Source organism: Papaver somniferum, unplaced genomic scaffold (assembly GCF_003573695.1).
Source record: "Papaver somniferum cultivar HN1 unplaced genomic scaffold, ASM357369v1 unplaced-scaffold_135, whole genome shotgun sequence".
In the NCBI taxonomy this organism is placed as follows: domain Eukaryota; kingdom Viridiplantae; phylum Streptophyta; class Magnoliopsida; order Ranunculales; family Papaveraceae; genus Papaver; species Papaver somniferum.
In genome coordinates, this window is record NW_020622713.1 from 6,264,992 (window position 1) to 6,284,243 (window position 19,252).

Here is a 19,252-nt window from a genome sequence, read left to right on the forward strand (position 1 = left end):
AATGTTTTTCAATCAGCTCTACTTTCTCTCTCTCTACTTTCTCTCTCTGTTGTCCTCCGAAAAACTTAATGGGAGAAACGATTCAAAAAATGCAGAAACTCAGGTTAGAATGCGAAACAGAGATTCCGATTCAATTACAGCGAGCTACTTCTGCACTAACTTCATTCCGAAATTCATTAGATTTCATTAAGCTCAAATCTGAACAAACGTCTCAATATCAAGGTGAATAGACTTTACAGTCTTTACTAGCTCCAGATTCTTACTTCTTTACTTTGAAAAGATGATCTTTTTGTACCTTTGAGTTGAGAATTTGGGTAGTTAAGTTCAATTGCTGTATGTGGTAGAGAAATTAGGGTTTTTGAACATTACATGATGTTAGTTTTTTTTTTTTTAGTTTGAGCCATTTCGAATATAATTTGAACTCAAGATCTAGGGTTTTTCAAAACTTATAATACGAGATACTGTGCTATTGGGATTGGGGTACTTCTTTGATGTTGTCTTTGATCCAATTCAGAGAAACTTGGACAGCTCAAAACGCGCTTGAGAGAATTGGAAGATGAATTGGTTAAAGCTCTAGCAGGTAAAGAGATAGCACCATATTGATACTTGTCTGTAGTCTTACTTTTGACTAACTTAATTATTGTGATGTCTTGTTTGATTTATTACTATTGAAGCTGCGTGGATTTTCTGCTGTGTGAGTCGTTGTATAATCGGATCGTTAAACATATTAATTAGTGATATTTCATTTATTTGGCGTTTTTTCTTTGTATCTGTAGTGAAAACTGATAGAGAGGCAAAGCGTCTGGACTTGAATGATTCAGTACTTGCTGCAAAAGCCAGGATAGAAGAACTAAAAAGAATTGTGCAAATCAAAACAGCAAAGGAAGAAGAGTATGGAGCAATCATTTCAAGACAATCAATGGGTGAGATTTTTTCTTTTAAGTAACTACCTCTTTTGATAGCTTAAAGTCAAGCACATGTGTTTTTTGGCATATGTAGTCAATTTGGTTCCATCCCAATTTTCTTGTTGCATGTATGCTTGAACTGTGGAGGTCTAATGGCCTAACTTAAGAGACCAGAGGTGTGTGGCATGCCTTTGCGCAGTGGGCATAAGCCTCTAAACTCTTGAGTTTTTATAACGTTGTATTCTGTGCATAAATAAACTTTTCTCGTACAGATAAATTTTGCCAATGTTATCTAGAGCGGTATTTTTCGACTAAATATTTTTTTTTATCATCTTCAAGCTATAGAAGCACAGGAAGAAAAGGTCACAGATCACAAAGAGAGCAAGGAAGATGCCGTTTCATGGTACAATAAGGTTCTTGGCTTTCGAATTGAAGGAGGACGTGGTAACTGTTTTCTTCTCATATTGCATAACATTATGTGTATGATATTTTGCAAGAGCAATCATCTTATTAACAAACTTCTTTTATTTCAGGAGTCAAATTTATATTTAATAACATTGACACAGAACATCCACATGAAGAATATTCATTCATTGTTCGGCATGAGGACAATACCTATACTTGTAAGTAATACACATTGCTGTGGGTGTAGACATTTTCTTGTGTGGTAATAACCATGAGGGTAACATCTGCCATATGGCCATTCAATCGTCTGATTCTTTCTCAGTGCTAGATTGCCATCCATTCGTGGAAGACACCAAAGATTTGGTACAAGAGTTGAATAGAACTAATGGTCTGTTCAAGTTCGTCAGAATCATGAGAGAAAAGTTTCAAGCGGCTGTATCGATCGGTAAAATCATTTAACCTGCAACGTTCATACTTCAAACCTATTTATGATTGTCAAAGACCTTCTCTTACTAGGTGGTAATTGTCGCGTAATACATGCAGATTGTAAATCTCACCCTTGATTATTTGGCTATTAGGATTAGTTCACAAACTGAAGGTCATTATTGATGAAAGGGCATCATCATTGTTATTTTCTTGTTCTTCATATTACTTTTGCTTCTACGCAAGTTTACCATTTGAGTTATGATCTAACAGGATATCCTGATCAGGCTACTTCTGTGCATCCTGAGGCGGCCACGGTTTCTGTATCAGCACCCACCTCATCAGTTTCCGCAAATGGGAGTGAATCCAGAAACGAGCAAAATCAACTGCCTGGTCAACCAGGAGCCCTCGTGATACGCAACAAGAAGGTTAAACGTGTTGGTGTGGAGAAATCACAAATTCTATCTCCTGCATCTGCATCATCTCATCGCCGGTCTCCTCGTTTACTTGCTCGCAATAGAGCAAAGAATAATAGATCATCCTGAGGTTGTTTGCATTAACTCAGGATATCCGTCAACTTCCTTGTTGAAGATTACAGTGTTCTGTGGGAGTTTAGAGTTGACAAATGAAGGCATGAAACAATCAGTTGTCCGTCCATCCGTCCGTGGGAATCAGGTGAGGGCTGTTTTTGAGGCAAAATGGCCTCAATATATTTTCAGTTCAAATAGGATAAAGTTAGTGCTACTGTGTAATCTTTTAGGTTTGTAGGTTTGTGTATCTATGTATAGTTATTTAGTAATTGTTTTGTTTACAACAATGCTTTTAGGTGTTCTGGCCTTCTGGGAACATACAACATATAGGCAATGTTTGTAAAATCTTTTTGAGGTTTCCCATGAAGGCGTGCCTTTTTCCGCATAAAGTATGGGTCCAGGCCTTAGTATAGTCAGTATAAGAATATGACCTGGGTTTGATATGAGGATGCATTAAATTTTCCAAACCCATGAGGGTTCATTCCGCAATCTCGATAAGACAATACCTTCAGGATGACAAATATAGAATATCGTGGAGTACTGTTATTATCTCTTGTATAATGTGTTATACATCTAGATAGGAAATGTCTAATGTAGGTAATTCAATTAGAATTGGTATAGTTCGTTACTAGTACTTCGGCTCGAAACATACCTTACAAAATGACGTGTTTTGCACTGTAGATCACTTATAGACCTAGATTAAAGTGATATTAGTTGAGATTAGTGAAGTCAATTTGTAGTATTTCGGCTCAAGTGGCTTTTTTGTTTGGATGTAATGTATATGCACTGCTTTCTATTTGACTGTACCCTTACCCTACTTATCTAGCTTCATGCCATAGATCATTTACTCGTAGACCTAGATTCTAGGCTTGATTGACACTTTCCAACCCCAGTTCCCTGTATGCATATTGCAGGGAGTACTGCTGAGTCTTTCAGCTATCTGATAAATAATCTAAGAAGTATAAGCTGAGCTGGATAATGGTAGTGTGCAAGTCTATAAATTACAACACATTTTCTAATGAAAAATATATCTATTGACTGGGTTTTATGTGGATATACAATTCATGATGCCACCTGAAAATATTTTTTTAAGGATTGTCGAATTGTGAATAGTTTTTCTATGAGTACGACTAGTCAGTGTCTGATACTGGTATGGTGCCCTGAAGTGTGACAAGTAATAATGGCGTGGGTACAAGATTTGGTGTCTGATACCTATACAAGGTACCCAAGGGACTTAGGGTAAGAACATGTACTGTGTGGCGTGTAGGAAATAAGACGTCTATATCCAGGCTAACATCGAAGTAGGACTGTAATAGGCAGTCATGTGTCTTCTCATTCTCTTTCTTTTCTTTATTTGCCATTTTCTCAAGCTTTATAGAATGCCAATATATTAAAGTAAACTTTAGCAGCTAGCAGAACAGTAGCCCTTTGCGCATGTGAGCGACATAAGTACCAATGTCAATACATGCCAACACAGCAAAAAGTTTGAAAAACAAGGTGTTGAGATGCAACTTCTTGCTCAGCAGCGGGCATGTGCTTAACTTACTTTCAGTTTTCTCAGATCTCATATGGCTAGATATAAGTATATGTAGCTCACAACGCAACTACTGAGTTGCTGCAGAATATGTGTAGAGTCAGTAGACACTTTTGATTCATAATGAAAGCTAAGTGGCTGATTGAAACTTGAAATGTGATTCCATCATTTTATTTGACTTGAAAAGCACAATAAAGGCCTGCTTGTCTAATAAACTTGATGTGTGTTTTTCTTGACACCTTCACTAGAGAAAACTTTAATGTAATCCTACTGCTTCTTGCTGTTTTTATGAAGTAAACTGGCTTTTGAGCACAACTGATCATGTTTCTTTTTCTCTACTTGGAATTCTGCTTCTGGTTATCATTTCTTTTTTTAGTAGATTAGAGAGATTCCTGGTCCCTTAAGTTATTTATGTCTTGTTATCTTATCTATCATCCCAAATGACAATGGGTAAATTGTGAGTTCCCCCTTTACGTCTTAAGAGTGAGGCTTGGGCTCATACCGCATCTTGTTTTAGTCCTGGCTCATCCCAGCTTATTTTCAGCCATAATCTTAAAATCTGTCATTGTCAGTTTCTGTAAATGTGTTTCAGATGAACTACCGATAAATAATGAGGATAAACCATGCCAAAAATTCAGGTGGTCCAATTTTTTGCATCGTCTAAGTTAGTTCTTTGACTTTTAAACTTTCGTTTATAAGCACGCACTGACGTTTATAAGCACCCACTGACCCACCACATGCTGGCAGCTCAGAGCAATTCCTCAAAAGTCAAATTCTTTGCAGCTGTATCAATTCTTGTTTGATTCTCTGGACCACTCTAGGGCATCTGCTACCAAAAAGACAGTTATCAGTGCTGCCTTCTTTTATGAACTTCCCAACTGGATTTGATAAGTTATTATTTGTGGAATGCATTACCATGGGACCCGCATCCTTTTCTTCATGAACAACTTGAGTTCCTGCTTTTAATCACGTGGAGCCACCACCATCTGCTTCTTCAGAGCTGAATATTCTGTCTTGCTCTGATACGATTACTATTTGTAGTTCATTTGGGAGTCTATCTTAGTATGCTATGTTTGATGGTTTAATAGAAGATGAAGGCTCCCCCCTGCATAATTGATACTTTTTCGTCGTACCATTGTTTCATAGTTTTTCCTCATGCTACCTGGTTGCAGGAACTAATATCCGATTTTAAAGTTTCAGAAGGCATAAAGTCACGGGTCCGCATCGAGTCAGACTCCACATGTTTATGGCTGAGAGCAGATGTCGTGCTGGAATACACAAGTGAAGAGGTTCGTTTATTGAGAATTTGCATATCAACGATAGTGTTTTTTTCTTTAGTAGTACTGCAGGATCAGTATACAGGGTAAACACACAAAGCTGTTCTTTTTGACGAAAAATGTACCCTTCTGGACCCTTGGACACTTAAAAGTTAGCGTGTCCTAGTGGAAACATCCTCGCAAGAACTTGGCTTTAGTTTGTGTCTTATGGAAAACGTTTTAAAAGAAATGTTTATAGATCAATCTTGTACAATCTTCAAAGAGTTAATTAGATATGCATATTTCTGTGCACCGTAATCAGTATTGCGTGGAAGAGAACGAGAACTGTTGATTCACATTGCTCAGTTTTTCGCTAGATAATCTCTACACTCTCTTCATCCTATTCAGGAAAACATGGGTTGGGAATATAATTGATTTTTTATCTCAATGTTCATTAGTACTGAGCTGAAAGGCATGGAATGTAATGAAACTCTTGTAAAACTGGAACGAGAAAAAGAAAGAAAAAAAAAGTGTTTCTGGTTTTAGGTAACAGTTACAGTTGGGATAGTAAAACCACATAAGGGAACACCCCACGTGATTCGATTAATCAATATAATTCTTTTAACCTTTAAATTCGCTGAGTATCGTGAACTTCATAACGCTGGTCATATGCAATCACCTGTCTTATCTCAGAAGTTCTAATTTCCAACGGAAATCAATGAATACTAACTTCTAAGGTAATTTTTTGCAGGCCAATGCCCTTCTAATGCTAACACTAGCATAGAGGTCCTTATTGCTGATCTACAATTCTTAAGGGACCAAGTGACGATAATACAGGTATATCTGTAACTTCCAACTCTGTATATCCTATTTTTATTTGAATTCTTCGCTAATCATCAGTGCTGTTGCACCAGGTCACTGTCACAACTGGGATGTTCACCGGCGCAGAATGAAGCAAGTTACTGCAACTGCTGTGACCGACTTGGGAAGGCTTTCTATTATCGCATGGCTTTTTCTTAGTTACCCTAGTCAGGGTATGTTGCTCAATTTGCAGTTCTTATCTTCTTCTTTTTTCTGCGTAGTCAAGGAGGCGGTTATGATAGTTTCCCATGGAAATGCATATTTGGTTTTCGACCAGTTTTGATGTAATTTTATTCTTAGTTTGTGCGTCCTCAGTGTTGTTGATTTTCCGTAACAGTGATTAGTATTGATGAGTCCTAATTTTTGTAGAGCACAACAGCCATGTGGTGATGTCATACTACTTAGCTGTTGGCACGTATTATTGATAGTTGATAGCAGTATCCTAATGGTGTTCGGATGCCAACTATTTACTTCTGCAGGATGCTGTTTCATAAAATATCAACTTCAGAGGATGCTGAGAGGGCCGTTAGAGCTTTACACAATCTATATACTTGGGGGTGAGTTTATTGTTTATGCGTCTTAATAGTCTCTTTATATATTTATCTGTTTTTACCTCTTAAGCACATTGCATGCAACTTCTGTTGTAGCTGAGAGAATGCTTGTTGTAATGACTGAAAGCGAGTTGTAAATCTTGTGTTTGTTGAAACAGGACCTATGCTAGCTGAGAAGGCGACTGGTGTGGGGGCTGGTGCAATTGTTGCTGCTGCTGAAAACCACGAGGCACAAAGGCACCTTGTCTCAAGTTTGGAGGCATCAGCTGTGGAGCAACAGAGGCAGTCTGCTGCACCTGAGGCTGGGAAACTGGCACTTGACCTACCGAGCCAGATGAAAGCTGCAACAGGAATGTGCCTGATTTAGGGTGGGTCAAATGAAAGATGAATTATTAAGTCCGTAACTGGCCTTGTGTTGATGTCTGTAAGCGTGTTCTGGGAGTGTAGTTGTACCGTCAATGTATGGTTTATTGATGTTTTGAAAAGATAACATAGGATAGGGAAGAAAAGGTTACATTAATTGATCATACCTGTTGAGGGACTGGAGACAGGAAAGGCAAGTGCTGGATGACAACCATTTGAAGGACCACCAAACCCTCATATGGGGCCACTCTGAAACCTTTTGGTAAAAGAAGATGAAAATTTCAGAAGGGTCTCTCGCGAGCTCCAAAGTTCAATTGTTAGGGATTCTCTTTTATAAGAAATTAGCACTTCTAGTAATCAACTGACCACGCACTGAAGCGGTGGTGTGCATTCGCATCAGAAGTTGGAGACCAAAATCAGGACCCCCAAATGCAGGAGACCCCTGGGAAAGAGAAAAGTACCCATCTCGCTATTACCAAAGGACTTGCATATGCGTAACATGGGTAAATAAGATCGTAACATAGGTAAATAAGATCGCTTGGACTCCCTAATCAGTGTACAAGGACGTGTGAAAATAATGGTATACTGTCCATTCCCTGAAAATTGCGTTGCCGCGAGTCGGGGTGCCCTGAGCTTTGTCTTAGGTTTAAAGAGTGAATTTAAGCAAGATTTATTTTGTTTTAACAGTTTGTCACTTCATAAAGGTTTTGACATGTTAGACAGATATAACAGATATTGTGTAAGTTTAAGAAAACGATCGTGAAAAGCACTTTGACGTCGATGACCGTGTCTCTGTAGGTCCTTCGATAGATGACTAATTCATTTTTAAATTCTGTCGCATTTATAAATTTTTTATTTTAAAAGAAAAAAAAGATGACTGATATCACTTAAGAAGGGAATATTTCTAAAATTACACTTCTAGTTAATTATCCATAGTCATGTGTTTAGATTAGTTATGTAGGTGTTTTAAAATATTTGTTAATGGTATAAAGTTTACGATAAATTTTTGAGAGGTAAATATCCATTGTTTTATGTAGTTGGGTCAGCAAACAAGAAGAAGTTTGAATACGTTTCCTGCCAAGTCTCGTGGCAAACAAAGGCAATAGTGGTTGGGAATATACCAGAGACAATGAATCTAGGGGGAAAAGAAACACTCCATTCCATCTTGTTCATATTCTGACTGACTAGTGACTATGCTTAGTTTATAGTTAACCTAAACAATAACTCCACACACTCATTTTGTTGTTTTTCGTAGCAAAGACAAATTCCTCGCGGATCGATCCACGAAACCAGCTTGTTTGTTTACTACAACAATAACAAAGCCGACAAATGTTACAAATTTATTGTTTTACTCTCCATAATTATTATATTAGTCCTTTTTAAAAAAATAAATAAAAAAGAGTAGAACTCATTAGTCCTATATATAAAGTCATAAACACCCACAACTTTACATCTATCTATATATAGATTGATAGATCGTTCTGAAACTCATCGATCGGAGAAGAAGAAGAAGAAATGGCCGCGGCAGCAGCAGAAGGATTGTTCAGATGTGTATTTGAAGGATGCATATCAACATCAGATACAGATATTGAGAGAAGGCCATATCATAAGAACTGTACTTGTGCATTACACAGATCATCATCAAAAAGTTCAGCAGCAGCAGCAACAACTAATTGTAACTCTAAGAAGAAATTATCGTATCCGATGCGAAGGTCTTGGAGCGAAGGTTGTTTAGCATTAGCAGCAGCAAATTCTTCTTCTTCTAATAATAATAATAATAATAATAATAATAATTCAAACTCTTCTTCTTCCTGTACATCACCTGTTGCTGTTGCTACTGGTTGTTTCAGTTTCGATGGTGGAAATGGGAAAGGAAAACCACCCAGATCATTATTCAAGGTTGAGTCTCTGGGTTGTATGCATAATAATAATTTACTAGATCGATCGATGTAGTTACTTTATATTTATATATTTAATTTAATTCAATTTAATTTCCTTATTTTGATTCCGTCTCATGAATGATTTGAGTTTTAATTTCAAATCCAATCAAAATAAATTGATTTTCTTGTTTTTTTATACAATTTTTTTGAGATCTGTAATGTTGTTTCTCTCCATCTCTATTCCGATCTCTGATGAGTCCAAAATATGGTTCATTAATCGGAAATTGATTAGGTTTAAGTTACAATTAATTTCTGTTTAATTAGAAAAATATCAAAATGTAAAAGTTTGTTGAGCGTTGTCTCCGTGTATCTTTTCACTTTTGGGGAACTTAGGCACAGGCCCAAAAAAGAAATAATTCTTACGGCCCACAGTTAATTTTTGATACAGTCGCATCCATAATTATTTAAAAATATTTAAAACGTACCGAAAGACTCTATTATCCTTCATCGTTTTTGGTCATAATTTTTTTTCTTCTCCGCCGGTTTCTTTCTCTATTCCTCCATTAATATCTGTAACGGATCTGCAAAATTTTTTTCTCCATCATTTAAAGAAATAAATCATTTAAAATCGATGATTCAAAGAAGTAAATCATTTTTGACTAAACCCTAGAATACATTTCAACAAAAATGGATGAAACAGACGAAGAAGAAAAAATCAAGTAGAAGAAACAGAAAAAAAATCAATTTCAACAAAAATGGATGAAAAATCAATTTCATACTCTAAAAAACCAACCTAGAAACTACTTATAGTTTACAAATTCTAGAAACAACATTTTGAAAAAAAATGAACGAAACACAAACAAAATCAACATTTTATTTTACTTTGATAGTTTCATTTTCAGTTAACGAAAAATAAATGTGCATAACCAGTTATGCAGTACAAAAATAAATGTGGATAACAAGTTATGCAGTACAAAAAAAAAGTGCATAACTAGTTATGCAGTACAAAGAAAATGTGCATAACCAGTTATGCAGATGCATAACAAGTTATGCATTACAAAAAAAAAGTGCATAACCAGTTATGCAGATGCATAAGACATTATGCAGTACAGAACAATGTGCATGACTAGTTATGCAGATGCATCAAAGGTTATGCTTATCATAAATCACTGCAGATGCAAAAAAAAAATATGCATAACTAGTTATGCAGTACAAAGAAAATGTGCATAACAAGTTATGCAGTACAAAAAAAATGTGCATAACCAGTTATGCAGATGCATAACTTGTTATGTGGCATAAAAATAAATGTGCATAACCAGTTATGCAGATGCATAGCAAGTTATGCAGTACAGAAAAATGTGCATAACTAGTTATGCAGTACAAAGAAAATGTGCATAACCAGTTATGCAGATGCATAACTTGTTATGTGGCACAAAAAAAAAGTGCATAACCAGTTATGCAGATGCATAAGACATTATGCAGTACAGAACAATGTGCATAACTAGTTATGCAGATGCATCAAAGGTTATGCTTATCATAAATCACTGCAGATGCAAAGAAAATGTGCATAACTAGTTATGCAGTACAAAGAAAATGTGCATAACCAGTTATGCAGATGCATAACTTGTTATGTAGCACAAGTAAAATAAATGTGCATAACCAGTTATGCAGATGCATAAGACATTGTGCAGTACAAAACAATGTGCATCAAAGGTTATGCTTATCATAAATCACTGCAGATGCAAAAAGAATATGCATAACTAGTTATGCAGTACAAATAAAATATGCATAACATCTTATGCATGTGCAATTAAAGACAACACAATGAACTAGATCAGTAGGATACACTCGTGAATGGAGAAATCATGTTTTATACTAGAAAAATGCTACTGATGATTCACATAATTAAACTCTCTGGACATTTATCAAAACACTACAAGAGCAGAGAATGGTGAAATCTTACCTTTTGCTGTAAGATACCGAATATGAGAGGGACGAAGATTATCAAACAAAACACCATTAATCTTATCATTATGTTTTTATGGAAATGAGGAAAGTTGGATTACCAAAGAGAAGAAATTCCAAATATGAAACAGAAACCCTAATTTTATTGAGAAGATTATTCAGAAAAGGATTTGGGAAAAGATTTGACAAAGAGAAAAATCCAAATGTTAAAAACGAAGAATCGGAGTTCACCATTGTTTTCTTCTCGCTTCTCTCTGTTCGTCGCTCGAAGAAAAGGGTAGTTTGGCCTTTTAAAAACTGAGAAGCAGAATTTCATAAATTATGGGTCTGCTACGAATTTTTGACGGGAAAATGGGTGCGCCCCTGAACTTTTCTGTCAGTGGGTTTAACAGTGAAAAAATCTGGAAAAATGGGTCTCCCTCTAGTTTTCACTTTTTCTTTCTTTTTTCTTTTTTGTTTTTGAGTTGCTTCCAGCTAGTTACGTGTGCTGTACCCAGGAGTCGTCGACACCACATCTCAGGCCCAGCGCATCTAACAACTCCAGCTTTGTACTCAGTTGTTATTTTTTAACTAAGATGTCCAGGCTAACATTCAAGTAAGTAATTTGCAGTCATGTGTCTTTTCTTCGCAATGTTTGGTGCTTCCATAGAACGTGAAGGCTCTCCCTGCATTGTTGATACTTTTTCTTCGCATCATTAATTCATAATAATAATCTTTTCCGCATTCTACCGGGTTTCAGGAATTGTACCTTCGCTGGGTTCATTGGTCATAGCTTTTACACGCAGTCCTGTCTCAGCAAATGCTAGCTTTCAGTCGTCACAACAAGCATTCTCACAGCTACAGCAAAAGTTGCATATGATGCAGCAATCTGGTCAGAATCTATGCGTATAGCTTTTTGACTATATATGTTCAGTTGCAGTCCCCATGGTCAGGATATATTCCTCAAGAACAGACAGTTTCCAGCAGTCTTGCTACTGCAGCTGCTAGAACACACCTCCCCTGAAGGGTACAAGTACTACTATAACAGCGTAACAAGTGAATGCAGGGTAACATTTTCTTTGTTATTCTGTTTGACTTCTTATTTTAATTTTGGCATTATTGTTCTCCGTTATGGTTTTGCACCTCTAAGTTGTGGAAAATGATCTCATGTCTCTGAATGTGCATTAATTGTAGTGCGAGAAGCCTGAGGAGGTGACCTTATTTGAGCAACGACAGCAGCAAAAACTACCCCATCCACAAAAACCTCTGGTTCGGCAGTTTCAGTTTCAGTCTCAGTCACAATAACAGTCGCAACCGCAGGTCCTATCTACCCAAGAAGGCCCTCGGTCACTACAAAGTCAGATTCAACCACATATGCCAACAACAGTTGCAGCGTCCTTCTTTAAATTCACCTGTTGGTGTCCAGATCGTCTGTTATTTGATTGTTATACGACATATGTGGCCTTTTAATCACTCCATTAGATGCGGATATTTTTCCACTGCAGTACCAGGGATCTGGTTTTGTTCGTCATCAAAATGCTCAGTTTAATTCTCAGACTTACTGCATCTTGTTATTGGCCTTGGGGATCGTTCAAGTTACATGATTTGGGTGATAGTTGATTGTTCTGAGTATCAAGTGGCATGGGACTGCAGGAACTTTGTTATGCTCAATCACAATTCACAGGTTTCAGCCAAGTCAGCAGGCGTTGACCCTGCTCGTTTCCACCAGGTATGTGAAGCTAACTTGTTGGGGTCGGTATCACGGAAATATTAGCAAATGGCTTCTTTTTTCTGTTTCTTTGTTCTTTACCATCCACCTAAAATAGAAAAGAATAGAAGGCTGATGGTTTGCTTTATCTTTATCTTGCTTGAAACTTGCAGGGCTTTCAGGCACAGGAGTGGGCATGGAAGAGCAAACCTATCAGGCTGATGGTTACCCTTTGATGTTTTTGTTTATCAAATTTTGATTTCCATGGAGACTATCTTTATCAAATAGCTGATTACATTTGTGATGTACTTGCAGGAGCATAATTTTGGATTCTGAAGCAAGATGCCAGCTAAAGCTTGTGTCCTTGATGAGAGAAGGTCGATGAGTGGTATAAAAATGGTTAAAGCGGCAAAATGGATGGTAGAGAATGTATGCTAACAAGAGCAGAAGTCTGAGGAGTGGAAGCTGTGCTGTGCACATCCTATGTGATATGTAATGGCTACGTTGTCCACTTTGAGCTTCACCCTTGACCATGTCGATACAATTTCAGCAACACTTGAATGGAAAATTTTCACCAGAAAGTTAACAAAATCTCCAAATAATTATCAGATTAGAATTTTTCTCGGTAACTACTTGTGAGGTGGAAATCTGAAGGATAACTCACTAGGCGATCCACCCCATTCTCCAACAAGCATATGGTCGAAGCTTTTTAACGAGAAAAGTGAAAACCTCCTGAAACTGCATCAAAAGATTAAAAAACCCCAAATTATATCCATGAAATCGGGTAAGATTTCAGTCAATTTCTTCCAAATTCAACATAGATTGTATGTTCTCTAACCTAATTTTGATATCTGTCTCTGTTTCATATCAGTTTTTCAACTGAAAATTTGTTTTACGTTTTCATTTACAGTTGAACTTGAAGAACAACAAGAAAAGCTCAGAACAATAGTTAATGACTGCAGATTAAACTTAGCAAAAGATACATATAGATCCCCATCGACATTTCATGCATGTCCGATTCGTGTATTTGCTGAGCCATTAGAGCATTCCAGTTTTTCACCACTAAATTGGGTATTGCTGCAATTTCCAAGTTTGTTTCTGTTCTTTCTTATGGTTGCAGCGAAATATCCAGACTGAATCAGTACGTATGTTTTCCTCAACATTGACTTATTTTTCTGCCTTTAGTGTGATTTTGAAATTGTTAGAATTTCCATTGTAATATGTTTTTGTTGGATTAGTAGTTGCCGTAGAACTGAATTTCCATTGTAATATGTAAAAGATTAGATTAAGTCATCAGGAGAAATGGCAATAAGAAAAGCGTTGCGAACAAACTAAGTTTTGGGATTTTTGCATTTTAAGTTTGTTTGAAAAGTAGTGAGAAAATCCAATTCCTCACTAGTTAACCTAGTGTGTTATGCCTTGTTGATTTTATGTCGAGGAGATATAAAGATTTTTTCTGGCGGAGTGTGTCAAGCATCTACAATGCACCTGGGTTTGTAGCCTTCTCAGTGACCCCTGTGCTATGTTGTGCGAGGCGCAAGGCGAGGCGAGCGCGTCGGGTGCCTTTCACAACATAGCCCCTGTGTGTACTCCTACAAGCTCGGTTCTGTTATCAGCTTTATGCAATTCTTGTTTTGCAACTTCTTTGTAGATTTCTTATTTTGTTTTTAAATTGGTGGCACAGATGCACTGTCTCATTCGATCTCGATATGTAATTTGGCGTCAACTGACGTAGCAGAATTTAGCAATAGTGTTTTCTTCCACAATTAGTAAATGCCACAACTATATTTTCCCAATGCTGGTGATTGAGTTAGTTGTTTCTTGTGATGAATAACAAGATGAGTGCTTTATTCTACTGCTGCATGATCAATAAGATGATAATAGATCCGTTCAATGTTTGTAGGTCAGAAGAAATATTAACAGACAACTTTCTTTGTTTGGTCATGGATCTAATCCTCCAGAAATGCCATTGGAGGGAGAGCAACAGAAGGCCTTTGGTCACGTTATCTCATTGTTCATGGAACTATCAGTGTGCGCTGATGTGCGATTTGCTCCAGCAGCTGGATTTCATATATTCTCTGCAAGACATGAATAGTATGCCATGCAAATTTTTTAAGAACATCACACTTATAACCTCTTTTACTTCCCTCGGTGATGGTCTGGCGATGTTTCTCATTTTGGATGAAGTATTGGCAAACATTGACCATAGAAAGAACTATTTATCTCGTTTTTACAAGGTATGATTTGACTTCCAATAGTTTATTGTAGTCATCCTTTAAAATCTGTTCTCATAACCAACAAAAAGTTCGGAACTTATGTCTATTTTCTTACTGATCGTTTTGGGTTGGTATCTTTACATCGAGTTGGAAACATCCTTTGGGTAATGTTGTATCATAAAACCAGTATTTTGAAGTGTGCGATGTAGCTTATACCTGGGCAAATTGGGATGAGTCGGTTGTAAATGATCTTTGCAATACGTTGTTCTCGTTACTTTTGCTTGTAGATCAGTTTCTAAGAATCATATTTTCCTTTAAAATGTTGATAAGGTAAAACTTGAAGTTGACAATCAGTTATCCCAGACAGTGGTTCTTGAAAATTATGTTTTTCCTCTTGAGCAGGAACTTGTTTGTTTGTGTTATTAAAAAAACTCAGTCACATTTTGTAGTTATGTTTTGTTTATTCTCATTCTCTGTCATTTTCAATATATTCTATGTGGCCATGAAAGAAATCGACTGCGTAAAGATACATTCCGAGTTACAAATGTAGTTGCTGAAAGTTAAAAATACCAATGAACTCGGCTGTATTATGTAGTTAAGCCGTCGAATCAGTTTCACAATGTTTTACTTCTTTATATCTATTCCATTTGCACTATTGTGGTTCCCGCTTTCAAAATTCAAAATATAGTCTCTCTTATAAATTTTCATATTTCCTTTATATGACACTTCACAATATATTTTTAATCACCATTTTTAGTATACAAAAGTATCTTGGTGAAACTTTTAGAGGTATCTAAGGAAGGGATATTCTTGATTGAAAGACCATAATGTTTGATTTGTATCTCTTTGTTGGTCATCATTGGTTTAATTACCATTACACCTTTCAGGCAATATCAAGAAAAGCTGCACTGCGCGAGATGATTAGAGATTATAGGCAAGCAGTTAAGGATCTTCCAAGGCTTATTCCTATCCTTGAAAAGCAAGCTCATGATAAACACAATCAGTCTAGGAGTCTAGCCAGACCAGTTAGTTAGTCCTGTGAATGATCTAACAGAAGCTCGTCCGCAACTTTCCTCCATAGAGGAAGAAGCCAAAAAAGCAGTCCCCTAAGATATGTATCTGATCTCGTAAGTTCTTTTCTCCAATTTTCATCACAACCTTTTTTTTTTATGTACGAATGTTAGAATCTGATTTGTGTCGCTGCATGTGTTTCCTGAATCAACTTTTGGTGTTTATGTTGTTGATTAAAAGAGATGCTTGAATCAGATATGCTTGGATGTTCCACATGTTTTCCCCCATTCACTATGTGATTAAAGAGTATGTGACATTTCTCATCCCACGCTCTTTATTAAGAGTCAAATAAAATTTATTTGACTCTTAATAAAGAGCGTTGTGTTTCCTGAATCAACTTTTGGTGTTTATGTTGTTGATTAAAAGAGATGCTTGAATCAGATATGCTTGGATGTTCCACATGTTTTCCCCCATTCACTATGTGATTAAAGAGTATGTGACATTTCTCATCTCACGCTCTTTATTAAGAGTCAAATAATGTTGAGTAAAAGGAATGTGATTAAACAACATGATAGTGGTACTCAGGGTTGTAAGGAAGATAAAACTGTCAGATTAGTGCTATGCAATGTGTCCACTTTGTGTGATTTTGACACTGCAGAGGAGTTGAAGCGTCTGCCAGTGCTTCAGATATTAAGAAGGCCTATCGGAAAGCAGCACTTAAACACCATCCAGAGAACAACTTCAGATATTAGCTGGGTTGTTGTAGCTGTCATGTCTTCTATTTATTGAATGTTATCGTTACTGATTCTGTCCCCACCCCAGTCAATAATTGTTATTTTTTAATAGGCTTGGAAATTCTTAGCAAGAAGTGAGAATGGAAATGATGCACTCTGGAAAGATATTGCTGAAGAAGTCTACAAGGATGCTGACAGGCTTATTAAGATGATTGTATGCGATACTTCCAGACCCTACCAAGGTTTGAAACTTAACTTATATCGTGTGTAGTTGCTCTTCAGGTGTTTGGCCCATTTAATCTCATTGGTCTTTCCACGGAGTTTAAGTTACTTAGTCCACGATGAACTCATGTCACTTCAAGTTATTGACTGAGTAAGTTTTTCGTAGTTCATAAGACCTCCTTAGTTTCTGTAGACATAATTATCTTCTTTATTGGCGACCAACTCCAAATTTCTAGTGCCGCTCAATCTGAAATCAAGTCGCCGTGTTCTTGGCTTGTTTAGATGCATTTTCAGTTAGCATCAAACTCCAGTCTGCTCATCTGCATGAAAACTTTGACCAATCTGGATTTGCTTTCTTTACAGCCTTTCACCTCAAACCCATGCACCAGCCATCAAAAATATAAGGGGAAGAAAGAAACAGTAGAATAAACACAATTTCTAGCTGTCTCAAATAGGTAGTGTGGTATATTTGACATGGCCAGAGCAAGGGGAAATTTTAAACTTGGGGACGCTTATACTTGTTATCTGAAATCTCCAAATATCTCAATGGAAATGATTTGCTTTAAAGTTTAAACAAACTTTTTGTGGCGTCGTAGATCTACTTTTCTTTGTCAAAATGGGGATTTTTTTTTAACCTTGAATTTGATTGATACCATTGCATCTTTTTTTGTTTGCAGCGGTCACATTACGATCTAGAAGAGACTGCGAACTCCCAGAAGAGAGGCAACAGAAGCAGCACAATTAAAGAACGCCTTCTTCTTCAACAGATGTTACCCATTTGAAAGAAGTGGCAGTAGTAGGAGACAGTAGCAGGAGGTGCGAAGAAAATGATCTTATAAATGTGAGAAGCTGAACAAGAATGAGCATTAGCATATTTATCCGAACGCCGTCATTCCTTATTATACAGACAGCAATGACAGTAACAAATGAAGTGCGCTGAACTGTATAAGGTATGCAGGTTGAGAGTGGGAGTCTTCTGACTCAGGTATTACGAACCTGGTTTTACTTGCGTCCTTCAAATAAAACTTTCTTTGGTTATGTGAAGAATATAACCAAATTCATGTTGCAAGCTGATTCCGAAGGTCTATTCCTGTTGTATTGTTACGTATTATCAACTCACAAGCCAGTGCCATTGCAAAGAATGACTCCACTATCCGCACCTCTTAAGGTGTTTGCTATCTAATAAATTGTCACCAAATCTGCAACCTTTTTAGTAAAACTTGCATGTATCTGAAATATTTAGCATTTTGGCTTAGCAAAGTATCAAAGTTTTTACATTTCTGTAAGCTCTCTATGATGACAAGTTCTTTTCCTCAAAATTAAGAGCACTATACTTTTATTTGAAAACATAAGCTGAAACTTCCTATATTGTGGGAACGGTTTGGATTCCTCGAATGTAAGCACATGAAGCACGTGCCAGTGTGGACTGGGTATATGCCATTAAAATATAGTGATAAGGATAATTTATTGTTTGAGGTTTGAGGTTTGGCAATACTTTCTTACCAGGGCTCATTTTACAGGCTCTTTACAGTCGACGGTGTTGGAGGTTTTGAAAAATTGGAAAAGCTGTCATCTATCTAACCAAGCTAAGGAACTTTGGGACAGGTTACCTGCTAGCATCACTGGGAGTTTATGAAAGGAATGCAATGCTTGCACCTTTGAAGTGAAACAGAAACCAAGTGAAGCTATCATATCTGAGATAAAAATTCAGACTATTCATCAGGCTTCCATTCATCGGTCTATACAACAGGGTGTTGCAATTCATGATGGGATAGTTAACTGGAGTCGCAAGTTTTTTGATCCTTGTTGATTTTCCTGCAATTTTCGCTTTTGTGTTTGAGGGTGGATCTCGTTTAGACCCAGTGACTTCTCTTTCAATAATTGGAGATCTGGGTTGTATATTCGTTTCTATAAATACAAATTTGTCATTATCGAGCAAAAAGAAAAAGGATAATTTCTTGTTTTCTGCACCATGGGTCTGATGATACAATATAGCTGTTCTTCTGTTCTCAATTTGTTACCATCACAAGGAGTTTGCTCTTGTTTCAGCATTTATTGCATAAGCTCTTGTCCCAAGATCTTGACCAGTTTTGGATCAAACATAAAGCCGCCAACAACAGTTCTGCTAGGAAAGTTTTCTTCATACATGATTGGAAATTGGACATGTTGCCTGCATGCAACCTTCGTGTTTTGTTTTCTGTGTTGATGATTCTTCTACCAACAGCTTCAAGAGCTTTCATATTGTCATTGCACTTTGTGAAGGTTCATCTGTCGTGTCCAGTTGATCGCCAGTGAAGCTGCACTTCCTCGACATCCTTTATTGATTTTCCTGAGATTTTTTCGCTTTCCTGTACAGGTACCTGTTTATTATTTCTTTCGGAAGCCATACCAATGAAGTATCTTAACACCATCATTGTCGACTGGTGTAAGACCAGCTGACTCAAGGTTTCTACATTTCATGCCACTACTTAAGATGGAGGTTATTACATTTCCAGTCATCTGAGGACTGGGCTTTTTCTTTTTGAAAACAAGATGACATCTTGTCTTCCATATGCCCCAGATTACCACCGCCATGTACTCAGGCCAAGTGTGTGTGGTTACTATTTTCCTCCATAGTTTATCACCACAACTATGTTGATACCTAAAATCCTTAAAATGGTATCAAGCTCCACAGAGTTACAAAAGGTTAAGAAAATAATTAGGATGTTA

General features: G+C 36.9%; 1 protein-coding gene and 1 long non-coding RNA gene across 8 annotated transcripts; both read left to right on the forward strand.

The window, feature by feature from the left end:
- The first annotated feature begins 46 nt into the window (after nt 1-46).
- On the forward strand, nt 47-7,356 carry LOC113334203 (kinetochore protein SPC25 homolog). 4 transcript variants are annotated; one of them, XR_003352637.1, is made up of 12 exons: nt 47-222; nt 515-580; nt 777-923; nt 1,251-1,349; nt 1,439-1,528; nt 1,633-1,755; nt 2,007-2,408; nt 4,970-5,086; nt 5,805-5,890; nt 5,968-6,087; nt 6,394-6,471; nt 6,624-7,356. XR_003352637.1 is itself a non-coding variant. In XM_026580546.1 (7 exons), exons 1-7 carry the CDS (start codon nt 69-71, stop codon nt 2,276-2,278), a joined length of 957 nt encoding a protein of 318 aa, XP_026436331.1. In that variant the 5' UTR covers nt 47-68; the 3' UTR covers nt 2,279-2,555. The 4 variants fall into 4 exon arrangements, 1 of the variants encoding a protein (XP_026436331.1); XR_003352635.1 differs by having other exon boundaries at nt 1,245-1,349; nt 6,624-7,352; XR_003352636.1 differs by having other exon boundaries at nt 1,245-1,349; nt 4,998-5,086; nt 6,624-7,352.
- Nucleotides 7,357-12,498: 5,142 nt separating this feature from the next.
- Nucleotides 12,499-18,474, forward strand: LOC113333975. 4 transcript variants are annotated; one of them, XR_003352485.1, is made up of 8 exons: nt 12,499-12,584; nt 12,676-13,144; nt 13,271-13,501; nt 14,264-14,597; nt 15,464-15,703; nt 16,434-16,563; nt 17,221-17,528; nt 18,064-18,474. It is a non-coding gene; the product is annotated as an uncharacterized LOC113333975 (long non-coding RNA). The 4 variants fall into 4 exon arrangements; XR_003352484.1 differs by having other exon boundaries at nt 17,221-17,493; XR_003352483.1 differs by having other exon boundaries at nt 17,221-18,474.
- The last annotated feature ends 778 nt before the right edge of the window (nt 18,475-19,252 follow it).

What these genes read in the sequence shown, in the direction of transcription:
- LOC113334203 (XM_026580546.1), top strand. Translation starts at nt 69, where the DNA reads ATGGGAGAAACGATTCAAAAAATGCAGAAACTCAGGTTAGAATGCGAA. An exon ending in CATTTCAAGACAATCAATGG is followed by an intron (nt 924 to 1,244) that starts GTGAGATTTTTT and finishes ATCATCTTCAAG; the next exon opens with CTATAGAAGCACAGGAAGAA. An exon ending in TGAGGACAATACCTATACTT is followed by an intron (nt 1,529 to 1,632) that starts GTAAGTAATACA and finishes ATTCTTTCTCAG; the next exon opens with TGCTAGATTGCCATCCATTC.